At 44.2% G+C, this 14,231-nt stretch overlaps 1 protein-coding gene across 1 annotated transcript in view; it reads right to left on the bottom strand.

Moving 5' to 3' along the window:
• Positions 1 to 12,262: 12,262 nt before the first annotated feature.
• The window catches only part of PLCB1 (phospholipase C beta 1), a 399,681-nt gene continuing 397,712 nt past the window's right edge, over positions 12,263 to 14,231 (bottom strand). The window contains exon 32 of the mRNA XM_086460815.1: positions 12,263 to 12,493. Coding sequence (XP_086316941.1) covers positions 12,263 to 12,493 — 231 coding nt within the window. The remainder of the gene's footprint in view (positions 12,494 to 14,231) is intronic.

Here is a 14,231-nt window from a genome sequence, read left to right as displayed (position 1 = left end):
CTGGTAAATTGATATGATTTATTGTAAGACGAGTCCCACTTCCGCTGTAACTGGTGGCAGATCACAATATTGCCAGGGAAAGCAGGATCAGGCGTTGTTGGCTTGTGTCTGTATTTCTGGTGTGGTAAGGAGTGCAAGCCAGATAGATAGCCCAAAATGGTTGTATAGAAACATTCGCCATCCCTAACCCCCCTTCTATGTAAATACTGCATGCTTTTAATCAATTACCTGTCTCCTGCAGCTCTCTGTGTTAATGGTTTTGTGGCCTTCACTGATCTAGAGTCGCTAACTCTGATTTTACTGCAGGTGTTACGATGTTTATTGGGTTTTTTTGAAAGTATCATCTCCTAGAGTCATATGAAAACAGTTTCTGTTTCACAGCTCAGGAACCGTCCCCTCTGCTGCTTGCCAAGGAAGGTGCAAGCATGCAACAGTAACTGCTGTAAGCGCTAGTAATATTACTGGGGATAATTCTTATAATTACAACTAAAAAAGAATTCTTTATTTAACTGAAGCTTCATGAATGTCCCAGTTTGTTTTTTGAGTGGGCAGTAGTACAGAGGAATAAACCGACTCCTGCCCTACTTGACACCACTGGTCCATCACCCCACAGTGTACACACTACACTGATTTACACCGTTCTGACAGACTTACATCCTTACAAACCTGGCCCCAATTCTGAGAGCTGTTATAAGAAATTAATTCGAGTGGCTGATATTGAGTGCTGATCTTCCAGCACTTGCATTTCTCCAGGCTTTTGTACCATCTGCATCCATGATGCTGCTGAGTTGCTGAGAGACAATGTGGTTTGGACCAGATCCTCCTCTTGGCACAGGGTGAGCACAATATTATTTTCATTCCACTATCTGAAGGAGGCAGATCTGGTGGCAATTCAAGGATCATACATTATCATAGGCTACAGAAAGAATAATTTATGCCCTTGAGCCCTTCTCAGATCTTTCAGCAAAATCAGACATCTAAAGGAAAATCTAGTTCTTTGGAGAGCCATCAGGATGAGTAATGCACCCAAGAGCACTTGGGGTCCAGACATGAAGGGATTAGTATGATCCACCAGCATGGTTTTGTCATTTGAGACAGACTCAGGCACATACTTCATCTCTCCTTGTTTCATAATGGCCATCTGGACGTGAAAATGGGGGGAGACAGGAGCATGTTTCATGGCTCTAGTTTGTCATTCTCATGGCCAGTACATCACCTTTGGCTTTTGCAGAGGGCTGTGGGATGCCTTTTCTGCTCTGAGCTTGCACCAATCCTGTTTCTTTCTGATACACATTGCTGTAGACTAGAACAGCCCTGAGTACCTGTAGCTCTGAAGGAGGGGAAGTACTCCAGTAACACTTTACGCAATATGATCACAATCATCCAAAGTGCTTTTATACTGGGGTGGACCCACCTCTCTGTTGGGCATTTGTCCTGCAGTCAGTGTGAAAAATAGCCAGCGCTCCCCCAGGATCTTGTTGCATTCACACAAGGAGTCACAAAGACAGCTTTGCATCTGTTGGCATTTGTCTTCTGCCTAATGCCAGGATAACCTTCCCTTCCCAAAAAAAGCCCACCTCAAAAGCTGCCTGTTAATTGCTAGAACTGGGACAATTCCCACAGGAGACAGAGGCATAGATCTGCAGATCCCTGAGGGTGTGGCAACGGGCAGTCACTGTGAAACAGCTGACCTAAGATAAATCTAAGATGATCTAGGGATTAAAAAATAAAATAAATATCCTCCCTCCTCTCCAAAAATGAGCAATACCACCCTGAATTCGTGTGAATGCAGAGTTTCCAGTCCGGCTCTCTCCCAGAACATTTGATGGTTCATTTAAAAAAAAAAAAAAAAGAAAAAAGCAGAGCAGAGGGTTCCCTGGTGGGCTGTAAGACTTCCAAAGGACTTTTGGCAGCACCTGGAGATATTATTAAGTTTTCAGTCTAGGTATGTGTAGTACAATAATTACTCCCCTGAAGAGACCCCGGTAATTGATGGAATTTTCTGACATCTATTATGAAAGTATGAAACGGCTCTTCATAAAAAAAACAGTATTGGATTTTTCACTCTATATTCCAGATAGGCTAAAAATCGATATTAATACCTGGCTAGTAAGTTCTGACACTTAAAGAAATTTGTAGCATAAAGAGCTCACAACACCGCACTAATTGCTGTGGAGCTAACAAGGGGAGCGAGAGTGTGTGGAGGCCATGGTGCGGTGATGCTCCTTAGCTGCTGCTATCGGCAGGTGGACATGCACTGGTGGCGAGGCCAAGGCTCCTGCATTCCTGCATGGATGCCTCCCGCAACCCAGAATAAACACAGCAGAGCCATGGGAGCCCCCGTGCCCAGCCAGCGGGGTGGCTGTGGGTGGCCAGGGTCCTGCTGAGGGGGGAGCAGCAGACACGACGCATTACAGTGAGACCCAGGAGGGAAGAAGGGTAGGTGTTTTGTGCACCTGGAGATGGTTTGAATCCCTCTTGATCTGTAAATTGGATTAGACAGGCTGCTCAAGAAATACCCTCTATATGTCTTTAAGAAATACTGAAGAAATCACCTTCTGGGACAAAAAGCTATAAGCATAATTTTGTAGAGGTGGTTCTTTCCTTCTGGCGATGCTCCAGAGTGCTCAGAAACCAAGTGAATAGGGAAGAAATAGGACGTGCGCTGCACATTGGCATTGCAAATATGTTAGATCAACCATTGTACAGTTTTCATGCATTTTAGGATGTGAGTCGAGCAGAGAGTGCAGGTGTGATTCCTCGCCTGTTGGCAGAGCAAGACCAGAGGCCACTGGGTCTGCCCGGTCCTGCCTGAAGCTTGTTCTCTGCCTGGGTTTCCACCAAGTCTGCTGCAGAGCATCAGCTGGTGCTGACGGATGAGAAACGTTTTGAAAATGAAAGTGCAGCCCAGGAGAAGGGCAGGAACCTGCTGGAGGAATCAGTTTGTGTAAAAACCAGCTCCTTCTCATTTCACTTGCAGGTCTTGTGCTGGTTTTCATACAACTGTTTTTAAAGTAGCGCTATATATCGGCAAATAGTACTTTCTCAGTGCTTGCAAGTGATTGGAATACAGGCTAAAAAAAAAAAAAAATTAGCTGTGTTAACTCCATGAAGTAAAATAATGATAATTGCATCAAATTCACCTTAACCCATAGAGAAGCACGTCCAGTTAAAGCCCAAGATTTTTACCAGTATGTGTAACATCGGCATATGTCTGTCCCCATGCCCTGGCCCCCATCTGGCACTGCTGGCGCCCCTGGTTTGCAGCTGTCACATGGCATGTCACAGTATTGGTTTGCAGGCAGGGACCTGCAGCACCCCCCAAGGAGTTGAGAACAGCAGCATTTCCATAGAGAGACAGATAATTTCCTTCTCATTAGTTACTTTGACACAAAAAAGTTATCACAGCTCCCAATCTGTCACTGGGCTGAGGGATCGGGAATTCGTAAAGCCAGATACGGGTTTTAAATTATGGCAATAGAAAACAGTTGCTTTTCATGGAAAGCTGCAGCACGAAGGGAGAGCACACACCCAAAGCTGGATTTCCTTGGGTAAAGCAGAGCAATTATTTAGTTGCTATCAAGGCAATGCCAGGGTGTTTTCTTCCTATTTCTCTATTTCTAGGCCCCTAGTATAACAAAAGGAGCTAACAGCAGCAGGATGTGGGAGGCACTCACTGGTGAATGCTTCAAAGCACTGGGCTAAACTGGGACCTGCACAAGAGAGGCAGTGCAGAGTTTCTCAACAGCGTGCAGAGAGAGGATACCTTGCACTGCTCAGGGTCCCTGCACTGCCTGGGGTCCCATGGATTTCATGGCATCACTCCATCTGTGGTACAAACTCAGGTGACGAAGGACAGCATGTGCCACTCACGCCAGCTCTGCACCGTCCCCAGCCCTGCCAAGGCGGGTACCAGCCCTATTGCACACTCAGCACTTCCACAGGTGCAGGAAAATACCTCCTGGGGAGTGGGGAAAGACCTTTTCCCCTTCCCTCCCTCCAGCTGGGCCTGGCAGCTGCCTGCAGGTTTCTGAGCAAGGCACAGAAGGCAGCGACGGTGTGAAGGGGCCTCTGTGGTCTCCACCAGCCCATAAATCGCAGCAGCTAACAGCCCTGCTGTCGGTTGGGCTGCCGTCTCAGGCTTAATGATCAGAGGGAGCATTTTGCAGCAGCAAAGTGAAAGCAGGGCATAATATTTACTTACTGAAGGGAATACAGGCTGTTTCCTACTTCTAGAAGTCCCTTCTCATCAGGAGAGGCTTTTCCCCTAGATGGAGAGGGAAGCTCAAGGAACCAAGCTCTCTGCTGAAATCATTGCATCTTGGATGGAAATCATGGAACGCTGCAGACACTGCCTCCTCCTCGCTGGGGCTCCATCTCCAGCTGTCTCCCTGAGGCCGACAGGCAGCACTTGGTGAGTCAGAGATATGTCTTACTGCAGACTTCATGGCTTGGGTTAGCTTCCAGCCAGGGAGTTCATCTGCTCCCCTCAGCTGGTGGCGAGCTGCGAGAGCACTTGGGTTGAGTTTCTTTCTTTATCGCTGAGAGCTCCTGGGATGCCACACTTCTACTGATTTACATCCTTGGACAGAGGCAGCTTGTTTTCTAAGAGATGTCCTGTATGGCTGAACTGCAGAGACCACGCTCAGGGATATTTTACTGACCCTGGCAATTAAGAGGACATTACAAAGCGTTTCCAAAGGCAATCACAACCTTTTCGGTGATCATATGTGAAAGTGCCCTCCTGGGGGAAAAAAACCCTCCACAAGAAGAACACTGTGATGAGATTCATGAACCTTAAGGCCAGGAGACACTGTGAGATCGTCTGGTCTGGCTTGTCCATCGCATTCCTCTCTGCTGCATCCACACTGACCGCACGGCGTGAGTAACACGATGGGGCACCATCCTATGCAGTGCATTATCCACTTTTTCTGTCAGTACTTACAATCAATCATCTCTGGTGTGCTTATGCAGAAAGGAAGGAAATAAAGAAGATTGTGCTCTGTCTCTAACTTACTTGCCTCCAGCTGCCGTCTGTCAGCTGGTGTTATGCCTTCCCACCAGCCTCTGGTGGTTTTCCTGTGCAGCCCAACTTTCAGCCGTCTATAGCCTGAGGAGTGTACAAAGCTGGCTGTTCTTTGTGCCTTCCTGAAAATGCCAGTAAAAAACTTGGACAGAGTATTTCACACCTGTAACCTCTTTCCCAGTGGAAGACAAGTCACCTGCCCTGCTCACAGCTCCTGCCATCAGTTGATTAGATAACTGCAGCAACATTCACCAATTAACCTTCTGAGCTGTTAGAGAGTAGTGTAGGGGAAAGGGACCTGGGGCTCCTGGTGGACGGCAGGATGACCATGAGCCAGCAACGTGCCCTCGTGGCCAAGAAGGCCAACAGCATCCTAGGGTGTATTAGGAGGGGTGTGGTCAGTAGGTCGAGAATGGTTCTCCTCCCCCTCTACTCTGCCCTGGTGAGACCCCATCTGGAATAGTGTGTCCGGTTCTGGACCCCTCAGTTCGAGAAGGACAGGGAACTGCTTGAAAGAGTCCAGCACAGAGCCACAAAGATGATTAAGGGGGTGGAACATCTCCCTTATGATGAAAGGCTGAGGGAGCTGGGTCTCCTTAGCTTGGAGAAGAGGAGACTGAGGGGTGACCTCATCAATGCTTATAAATATGTAAAGGGCAAGTGTCAGGAGGATGAAGCCCAGCTCTTCTCAGTGATGGCCCATGACAGGGCAAGGGGCAACAGGTGCAGGCTGGAGCATAGGAGGTTCCACATCAACATAAGGAAAAACTGTTTCACTGTGAGTGTGACAGAGCACTGGCACAGGCTGCCCAGAGGGGTTGCGGGGTCTCCTTTTCTGATGTTCAAAATCCACCTGGACGTGTTCCTGTGTGACCTACTCTAGGTGGTCCTGCTCTAGCAGGGGGGTTGGACTAGATGATCTTTCAAGGTCCCTTCCAACCCCTGACATTCTGTGGTTCTGTGTAACCTTCATGTCACCCAAGAATAGAACAAAGTTCAACTTGTCCCTCCCCCTATTTTTTATATTGAAATTATTTGATCCCAATTACACCAGCTGTAATCACTTATTTGAACTGGCCAATTATCCCACCACAGCTCAGAACACTAATTACATTACAGTTCTCGGTGATGGAGGTTGCCAAGCTCTTCTGCTCATTAGCCAGGCTTCCTCCATTGATACAGCAGCAGGTTTTAAATTTTTTCTCTTCGTATTTGTCAAGTTGGCTTCAGTTTGTTCCTAATTAGAGCTTGGCTCCTCCACTGTTACTTAAAGCCCTTCTACCTGCTCTGGTTTGGATCCAGCCAAACCCACTAGCACCCCTCACCACACCATGGTCTTCTCACCACGTTTTGCAGCCCATCATTCCACAAACTTCAGGCCTTTAAAATCATATCAGTTATACAATAGTCAAGGTGTTACCTCAAAGATTTTCTTCTTTATGATCTTCAAGCTGAACACTTGGATTTTTCATTTCTTCAGTTTTTTTTTCCCCTCAGATCCTCCATTCTATCACACTACCCCCAAGATACTGATCCTGATGGGCCTGAGAACTGAACCTCTAAACCCACCCACTTAGAAGTAAAAGGGAACTACATTGTGGAAAGCAGCACAAGCCCTCAAGCCTTTTCTCCTGCCAAATGTCCTACCAGTGCACACTAGAGGAGAGTCTCCCTCTTTAGAGGACCTTTTTTAATCCCAAAATTTGTTTCTGCAGTTACCTTCCTTAACTTCGCTAGTGACCATCACCTGCTGCTTTTTTGCATGTGGTTTTAATTTCCTGCCCTGGCCTGTTTGCTAAGTAGTCTTCCCTCACTGCACAGGGACTCCTCTTTCTCCTACTGAGCCCTTACAGAAGAGAAGAGGAAAGGCAGTTCCCTGACTCTGAGGAGGAACTAGGTCTAATGATGGCCAAGTGAATCCTGCTGTGTGTATTTAGGGAAGCTTCACCTCTGGGCAGAGCTGGAAAGGGAGGTCAGCATTAACCGTTTCAACTCTGTGAGAAATGGCAGGGTCACAGAAGTGGTCTTGCTTGGCATTCAGATGTCTTCTGCTTAAATCCAGGAGAGGACTTAGCTGTTTTCACATTAAGTAACTCTACAGCAGCCCGAAACTACCTGTCTCCTCGATGCCTGATGTCAGAAGTGAAATTCAGATTTACAGTTACGTTCTTCTACTCCCTTTACAGCTACTGGAGCAAGCAAGAGGTCTTTGAATGAGTGCCCAAACAAGCTGAATGCAGTCATTGAAGCCAAGCTGTCAATAAGAAATGCTGACCTGAATTTTGCAGCTGAAACTTAAGTGGCTTCAGGAGCTCGGGTGCTTCAGCCAGGGCTGGCAGATTTGACTTGTGCAGCTTCTGCACTCAGAGCTCTCCCGAAATCCAAGGGTATGACATAGTCCTTAGTTTGAACCCCCGTTCGTGTCTATTAATGGTACAGCTGCTTACTTCGACATGATTTCCTAGGGTTTGAGTGCATGCCTAGGTTTTAGGAGGCCTGGTTGTACAGCCCTTCAGCTGGCTCACCCACTCCAAACTCTTCCTGCCTTGCTCAGCGATGTTACCCAATGCCGACCCAACATCTCAGATGGAGCCAGATGCCCTCCAGCCCTTGCCTGGAAGCTGCACCGCTGTGAAGGAAATGATGTAAGGCTCATGAAGCCGATGACCTGTGGTAGAACCTAGCACTGGCACTAGTTATCAAAGCGTTCACTTTGAGGACAAAGCGAAGTCTTTGGTCACCTTCCCCAGCTGGTACTAGCAGACTTCTGCTGCTGTGGTGAGACTGGTTTTCTTCTGGCCATCACCAGGAGCATTTGCAGAATCCACTTGAAGCTTCAGCAACCCCATGGGCTTGTTTTGCATAGTGTCTGCAGCTCCATGAGAGCGCACAGCTCTGGCCCCGCTGCCTGGCCTCTGCGACACCATCTTCCCCTTGGTTGGCCTCCAAATAGCTCTTCCACACATCCCAGCCTGTCACCCTCTCCTCAGCAGCCAAGTCAGTCTCCCGTGGCCCAAGTACAACATGTGCAGAGGTTGCCTGCTCGACCAGCTGTGAGAATCCTGCCTCCTGAGCCCCGCGGGAGCCGAGGGTTGTTTCCCAATCCTTCCCATGGCCTCCTGGCTTTTCCCTCTGTGCTGCCATCACCATCTTGCCCTCATCCTCTTGAAACTCTTGCTGCTGCGCTGCCTCCTCGCCCTGCGGTCCCCTCCGCCTCCCCTCGCTACATGACAAGCAGTTTGCTAACAGGACCTCGGCAAACTCTGCTCTTGATTTCACACCCCACTGCTCCTCCTTTGGGAAGGAAATGTGCCCATTTTTCTTTTTGTTCAGTTCCCCCCCCCTCCATTTCTGTTCTAGCTTTAACTCCTCTCTGTCAAATTCGCAGACTCGGCTTTCAGCTCTGTTCCTCCCTTCCTTGCCTGCTTTTACTCTGTGCCGTGTCCATCCCCCCTTGTCAGACCCCATTTCCCCACACCTCTTCTAGTGAGCAATTTGAGTCTAGCTGCCTTGGAGACTATTTATTTTAATAGGTATATCCCTTAGTACACTGGATTAATATACCTGCTTATCTTTTCTCCCAGAGATAATTTTTTACATTGTAAATTAAATAGGGAAAAGAAAGTCAAAGCCAATGGAATAGATTTATTTTTCAATGCTCTCAGTGGAGGGCCCCTGCAAAGGTACATTTCATAGCACATATATAATTGCGTAGATGATCAGCGAAACAGCTGGGGCAGTGGAAGAGAACTAAGGCTGCTATAATTTGTCGAGCCATACCAGCATGCCTGAAAATCACACAATTGCTGTTCTACAACAGCCTGTCCTGTAAACCAATAAATTTTCCTACTACCAGTTCACTGGCTGCTGTGCACTTTTTTGGTTTCCCATTGTTTCATAGCACCAGCAAATCCACATTTTGCTGGGAGGGGTCGGGGGTGGATGCGCAGGCAACTTGTTCTTGTTGTTGTGAACACAAGAGCCTGCAGGGAAACTTCACCGACTCCTCATGGCGCTGCTCCTCCCGGGAGCAAAGGGGTCAGGATAAGGCCTTCCAGGTCAGTAAGGTCTCCTGAGTCAACTGAGGCTCTTGAGTCAATGAACAGAGAAAACAAACGTCTTGTGTTAAGAAATTTTTATTTGTCCTTTGGATCTGTAATGTAAGCACATAAAATTACAAGTGGAAGAAACATCATGCCACAAAATTGCATAGAATTTTTACAAAAATGTGAATTATGCCTCTGAAACAACCATAGATTGAGGAACCAAAAAATATGTACATGTTAACTGAAATATTTCATCCTACTTTGAAAGCAAATCATCAAGGACTAATCAATCACCGACACTATTAATACAATGTACAAGAGCAACACTGATTTCAAAGAAAGGCAAGCAATGATGTCCCTTTAGTTATCTTTCAGTGAATGTTTAGCTAATACATGAGCATTAATTAACATAATTATGAACATGTTAAGTCTAAAATGTCTGGCCTTCATTAGAATTTTTAAAATTCTGTTTATAGTGCCAAAACCAAGCTATTTTCAGTAGTGTAAAGATATCTGAAGTGCACGACCTAGTTTAATATAGACAGCTCTATTCTATACAGCAGAAAGTCCACGATACAGCATTTCCACACATTCAACACGGAACAAGGCAAATACATAAAAGGCACAAGACTTGCACATCATAAAGACCCTTTTTTCATTATCATACTCTAGTTCAAGTAATATCAATATTAAATGATAGCTGTTTCACTGAAATAGTTTGAACAATGCGAGATGTACAGTATTACACACTACCTTACACCTGCAGAAAGTGGCACTGTACAGATATAAAAAAATGTGAGTACAGGAAATGATCAAGTACAAACGTACTGTAAAATGACTACAGCTGATAGTATATTTCATCCAACCGGTACAGTTATTTATTTTTAAATATAAATAAAAGGTTAATTGGTATTTGCCCAAGTTTCTTTGAAGACTGTGGTGAAGTCCTGGCGCCGCTGAAGGCCACGGGACTGTAGCGCTGAAATTCAAGGGAACTAAGACTTTACCGAAAAGACCTGCGCTGTACAACGGTTTCTATAATGCAATAGTCTTCAGTTCGATTTCGAACGCTGCTATTGGTTTATTCTTTTAATAATTTAGACAATATGTCATTTGTACTTTACAAAATGCAGCATTACATCTTGACTCTCTATGTTTTCAATGAGTGATTAAGATTGATTTAAAAGTGCAAAACAAGGATTAACAGAGGATTCACCTTTCCTAGCATTAAGATGAAAGTCAGATTTTTGAATTTCATGTTCACTAATTTAATCATCATAAACCAGAATAGTTTAATCCAAAATATGATCTCCAAACAATGTGCAATTTTGCTTTCTTTCTGCTCTAAGTTTAAAAAAGAAACACCAAAATACTGTTTGCTTTCCATGATTTGAACTTATATATATATACACCATTATCTAACTGAAAACTGAAGCTTGATTTGTATTTTATTGCTTAAATTTAAATAAAATAAGTTACTTTAAAGTACTAAAATCCTGAGGGAATGGAAGTAAAGTAACTTAACTGTTACGATGTATTAAAACACCTCCCTATGTAATTGACTGCTTTCTCTGATTGCTTCTTAATATCAAGTGAGGCCCCGATCTTGCAAACCTGTATGTGAAGGACAGTCCCCAGAACAGCTGCACTGAGCCCAGCGGCGTGCAGGAAAACGTGAGTTTGCAGGATCAAGTCTCTCGACGCAAATCTGTGTCTTTTGAGCCAGTTTGTCCTCTGCCCTAGGATGCCTCTTCACCACGTGGCTGCGGGAAAGGCCTTTAGCATTATTTGTTGGCTTGGGTACAAATAAGAATCCATCCATAATGTTTCATAATTCCAATTTCTGTTAGCGAGGGAATCCAGAGAATAGCATTTCTCTACCTTTTCAAATATCCTGACTTTCACGAAGACTCTCTGTTGTCTGATACAAATTTCTCAAAATGTGCTGTCACTTCATTCATCAGTATCATACAGTACACTAACTTTGATTGTTCTTATTTTAAGAAGTCAGATAAACAGATTAATATACATTTTAAAATAACAGTGATCAGGTTTTTATATTTTGCTTCTAAATTTCAGACCTTAGTAAAACTGAACCTCAGTCTTAAAAATAATGGAAGAGTCTGCTGAATTTCAAATACTGTAGTCCTAAACATTTTATAATCCTATCAAATTCAGTAAGCTTAAAATATGATACTTAAAATCAATACTTTTGAGTCTGCAAAATATATATCAAATTTATATTCTAAAACTACTTTGATTTACAACACTAACACCACAAAAAGAATCTGATGACTCAAATGACTATTTTATAGCAGTATAACCCAGATGTTAGCTTTCATAAAGATTCTCTCTACTCATGTATCCCTGAAACATTTCATGTGGCCAAGAGACCACCCTGACTTCACACAGAAGCATGCCGTGTGTGTGTGTGAATACAGACAGATGTGGGTGCACATATAGCGCTCTCTCTATATACAAACCTATATGCACTCACACAGTGTAACAAACACAGACATACACGGACACCGACAATCTCCAGGCAGAGTTCTTCTCTTTGTTTTCCTCTTGTCCCCACAGTTCCAAGAATTTTCAGCAGCAAATATATTTCTTTCCATGTGATAAACATAACATCAAGACGGCAAGCCACCAGTGCTTGCAAAGCTAAAAAGCATTACATGTTTCAGTGCAAATGGAAAAGGATGGTACAGCTGTCAAGGTGCAATTATAAAGAAGGAAACAAATGTGATTAAGTACTGTTACAATATTCTTTAGGTTCTGTATTAGTTTGGAGCGCTTTGCACTGGCACTTCAAAAGGAAATCTGCACACATTTGTCTCTGTACAATACACTGGTCTTCATTAAACATTCTTAACATGGCCAGAAAATTACTCATTGTAAATTGGCCAGAAAAAAAAAAAGAAAAAAAAAAAAAAAAAGAGGAGAGGATGGGTAACGTATTAATTTTCCCATTGCAACTGCACTAAGCTTTAGAATAATAATAAGATGAAGAATGAGAATGAAGACCTTTGCACAATACTTTTTATAAAATGTTCCTTTTGGGAAATGTGCACTTGAATGCAGATTCCTCCTGCCTCCCAGAGCACTTCAGCAGCAGCTCACATCAGGAGAGCGCAGACGGGCAGCTGGGGAGCGGTGCGCCCTGGCACACCGATTGTTTCTTGGGCAGTCAAAAAGTAGTATCAAACACTTTTTCTGGATTATCTTCTTCCAATTCCTCCTCACTTTGCAGAGGTTTATGATTTGATTTTCCACTGTCAGATGCCAGGGAAGAGGGGGCAGAACTGTGGTCTCCATCTTCGCTGATTTTCCCTTTCATGGCTTCCTGTACAAACTCCAGAATTTCCAAAGGCAGTCTTTTGAATTTGTCTTGGTATTCCTGATCAAGTTCCACCTGCAACTACAACAAAAGAGACAAGCTGTCTTCAGGTGTATCTACTGCGACCAGTGCTACAATATGAGGAAATCTCCACACGAAGCAGGGGGGAAATCAATAATGCCTTTTCACACGATTCAAGAATATATTCCTTTCTTTTTCATAGTAGCGCCACACATCCAATAGGCCTCTTGATTTCCATGCAGTCATTGCAAAGCTGAAGGAACGTGTGGTCATTTGGGCATAAGACTGGTTTAGGGTACCATCCTTGGGTACCCAAATCCTTAAAATATATGTGGATTTAACTGCATTGGTGTCCATACTCTCACTGGCTTTCACAAGACCCAATTCACATCCAGTATGGATCACAGATAAGCCCCTGAAAAAGCTAGGCCTTTATTAAGCTGCAGGTAGCTAATCACACATGAATCACACCACAAACATTATGAGAATGATATCATCACTTTTGCCAATTTCTTGGGTTGGAGAAAGCATTAGGAAAAGTCAGTTGTCAAAGGGAGTCAAAGAGGGAGGGAGAAAAAGTTAAATTACGTTTCTTAGGGCTATTCATGGAAAGTTACATTATCAGATTAGTGCAGGATGTGTTTTGGACATTACTGGGGAAAAAGTGTCATATCATCAACAGGATGCAAAAGGCATGCAGAAAGAAATCTGGCCATCAGTCTTCAGGAAGCCATGGGTCCTTTCCCAGTATTTATTTGTATAGCCTTTGTTTTTAGTGCCCATATTAGGATCTGCACAATCCATTATTTAAAAAACATTAATGCGTATGAAAGTTTCAACTGAAGACGAAGCCAATTTTTTCATCAGGACCAATATGAGCATATCAGGGAGCAAAAGGGTGAGTTCCAAAGCCAAACTTGCTCCATCCGCCCATCCATCCATCCATCCATCCATCCATCCAACCAACCATCCATCCACCCACCTTCTTAAAAAGAGGGAGTCAGGTTCTGCTAACTGTAGCTGCAGCAGTTTTGCAATAGTTTCTTACGCAATTGTAGTTTGAGCCGTATTTTTTCCCAGGATGCATAAAGGTGCTATGAATTCTGATCCTTCAGCTCTATGTTTGAGTCTATCCTATCTAGTTTCAAGTCTCCTTCATTCCATTGCAACGGCTCTCACAAGGTAATACAAATTTTCTCTTGAACATTAGGACCTATGCTACTCTTACCATCCTTGACCTGTCCAGAGCATGTGACTTTACCACTACCCCTCCCTCTGAGCCCTTCCAATCCCATTCCCCATGCTTCTGTCCTCGTTTTCATCCTGCATCTCTGACTTTATTTTTGTGAGGCCTCTTCTTCTTTCTCCTGATGTGCAAATCAATGTCCTCAGCTCACCTGTTCTAGTTCTACATTCCTTAATTAGACAAATTTTGCAGCTTTTCTTCCTCAAGATCTGAGATCTGGCTTTTTCCTTTTGGTTCCCCTGCTAAAGCTCCTTTCCTGCCTTGTTTCTGGTAATTTTCCCACTGTTCGGGCCTTGGTTTCCCACCTTGGTATCACAGTGCTGATAAACACCGAGTCTGAGGCACAAATGGTTCCACTAAATACACCCTGCCTCCAAAAAACATATTTCTATCAACCCTTAGACAATCACTACCATAACACCTTTCTTTCATGCAGTACCCTTCTTCTTATCCTGAACTTCCTTTGTTTTCTGGTTTTATGTCTAGTTGCAAATTTTTGAAGGGATCCTCCTTTCATCTCAATTTTGATAACACTTCCCAGAGAACAGGTAT

This window comes from Leptosomus discolor, chromosome 2 (genome assembly GCF_034619465.1).
Source record: "Leptosomus discolor isolate bLepDis1 chromosome 2, bLepDis1.hap2, whole genome shotgun sequence".
Classification (NCBI taxonomy): domain Eukaryota; kingdom Metazoa; phylum Chordata; class Aves; order Leptosomiformes; family Leptosomidae; genus Leptosomus; species Leptosomus discolor.
This window is presented reverse-complemented; position numbering and strand designations above follow the sequence as displayed.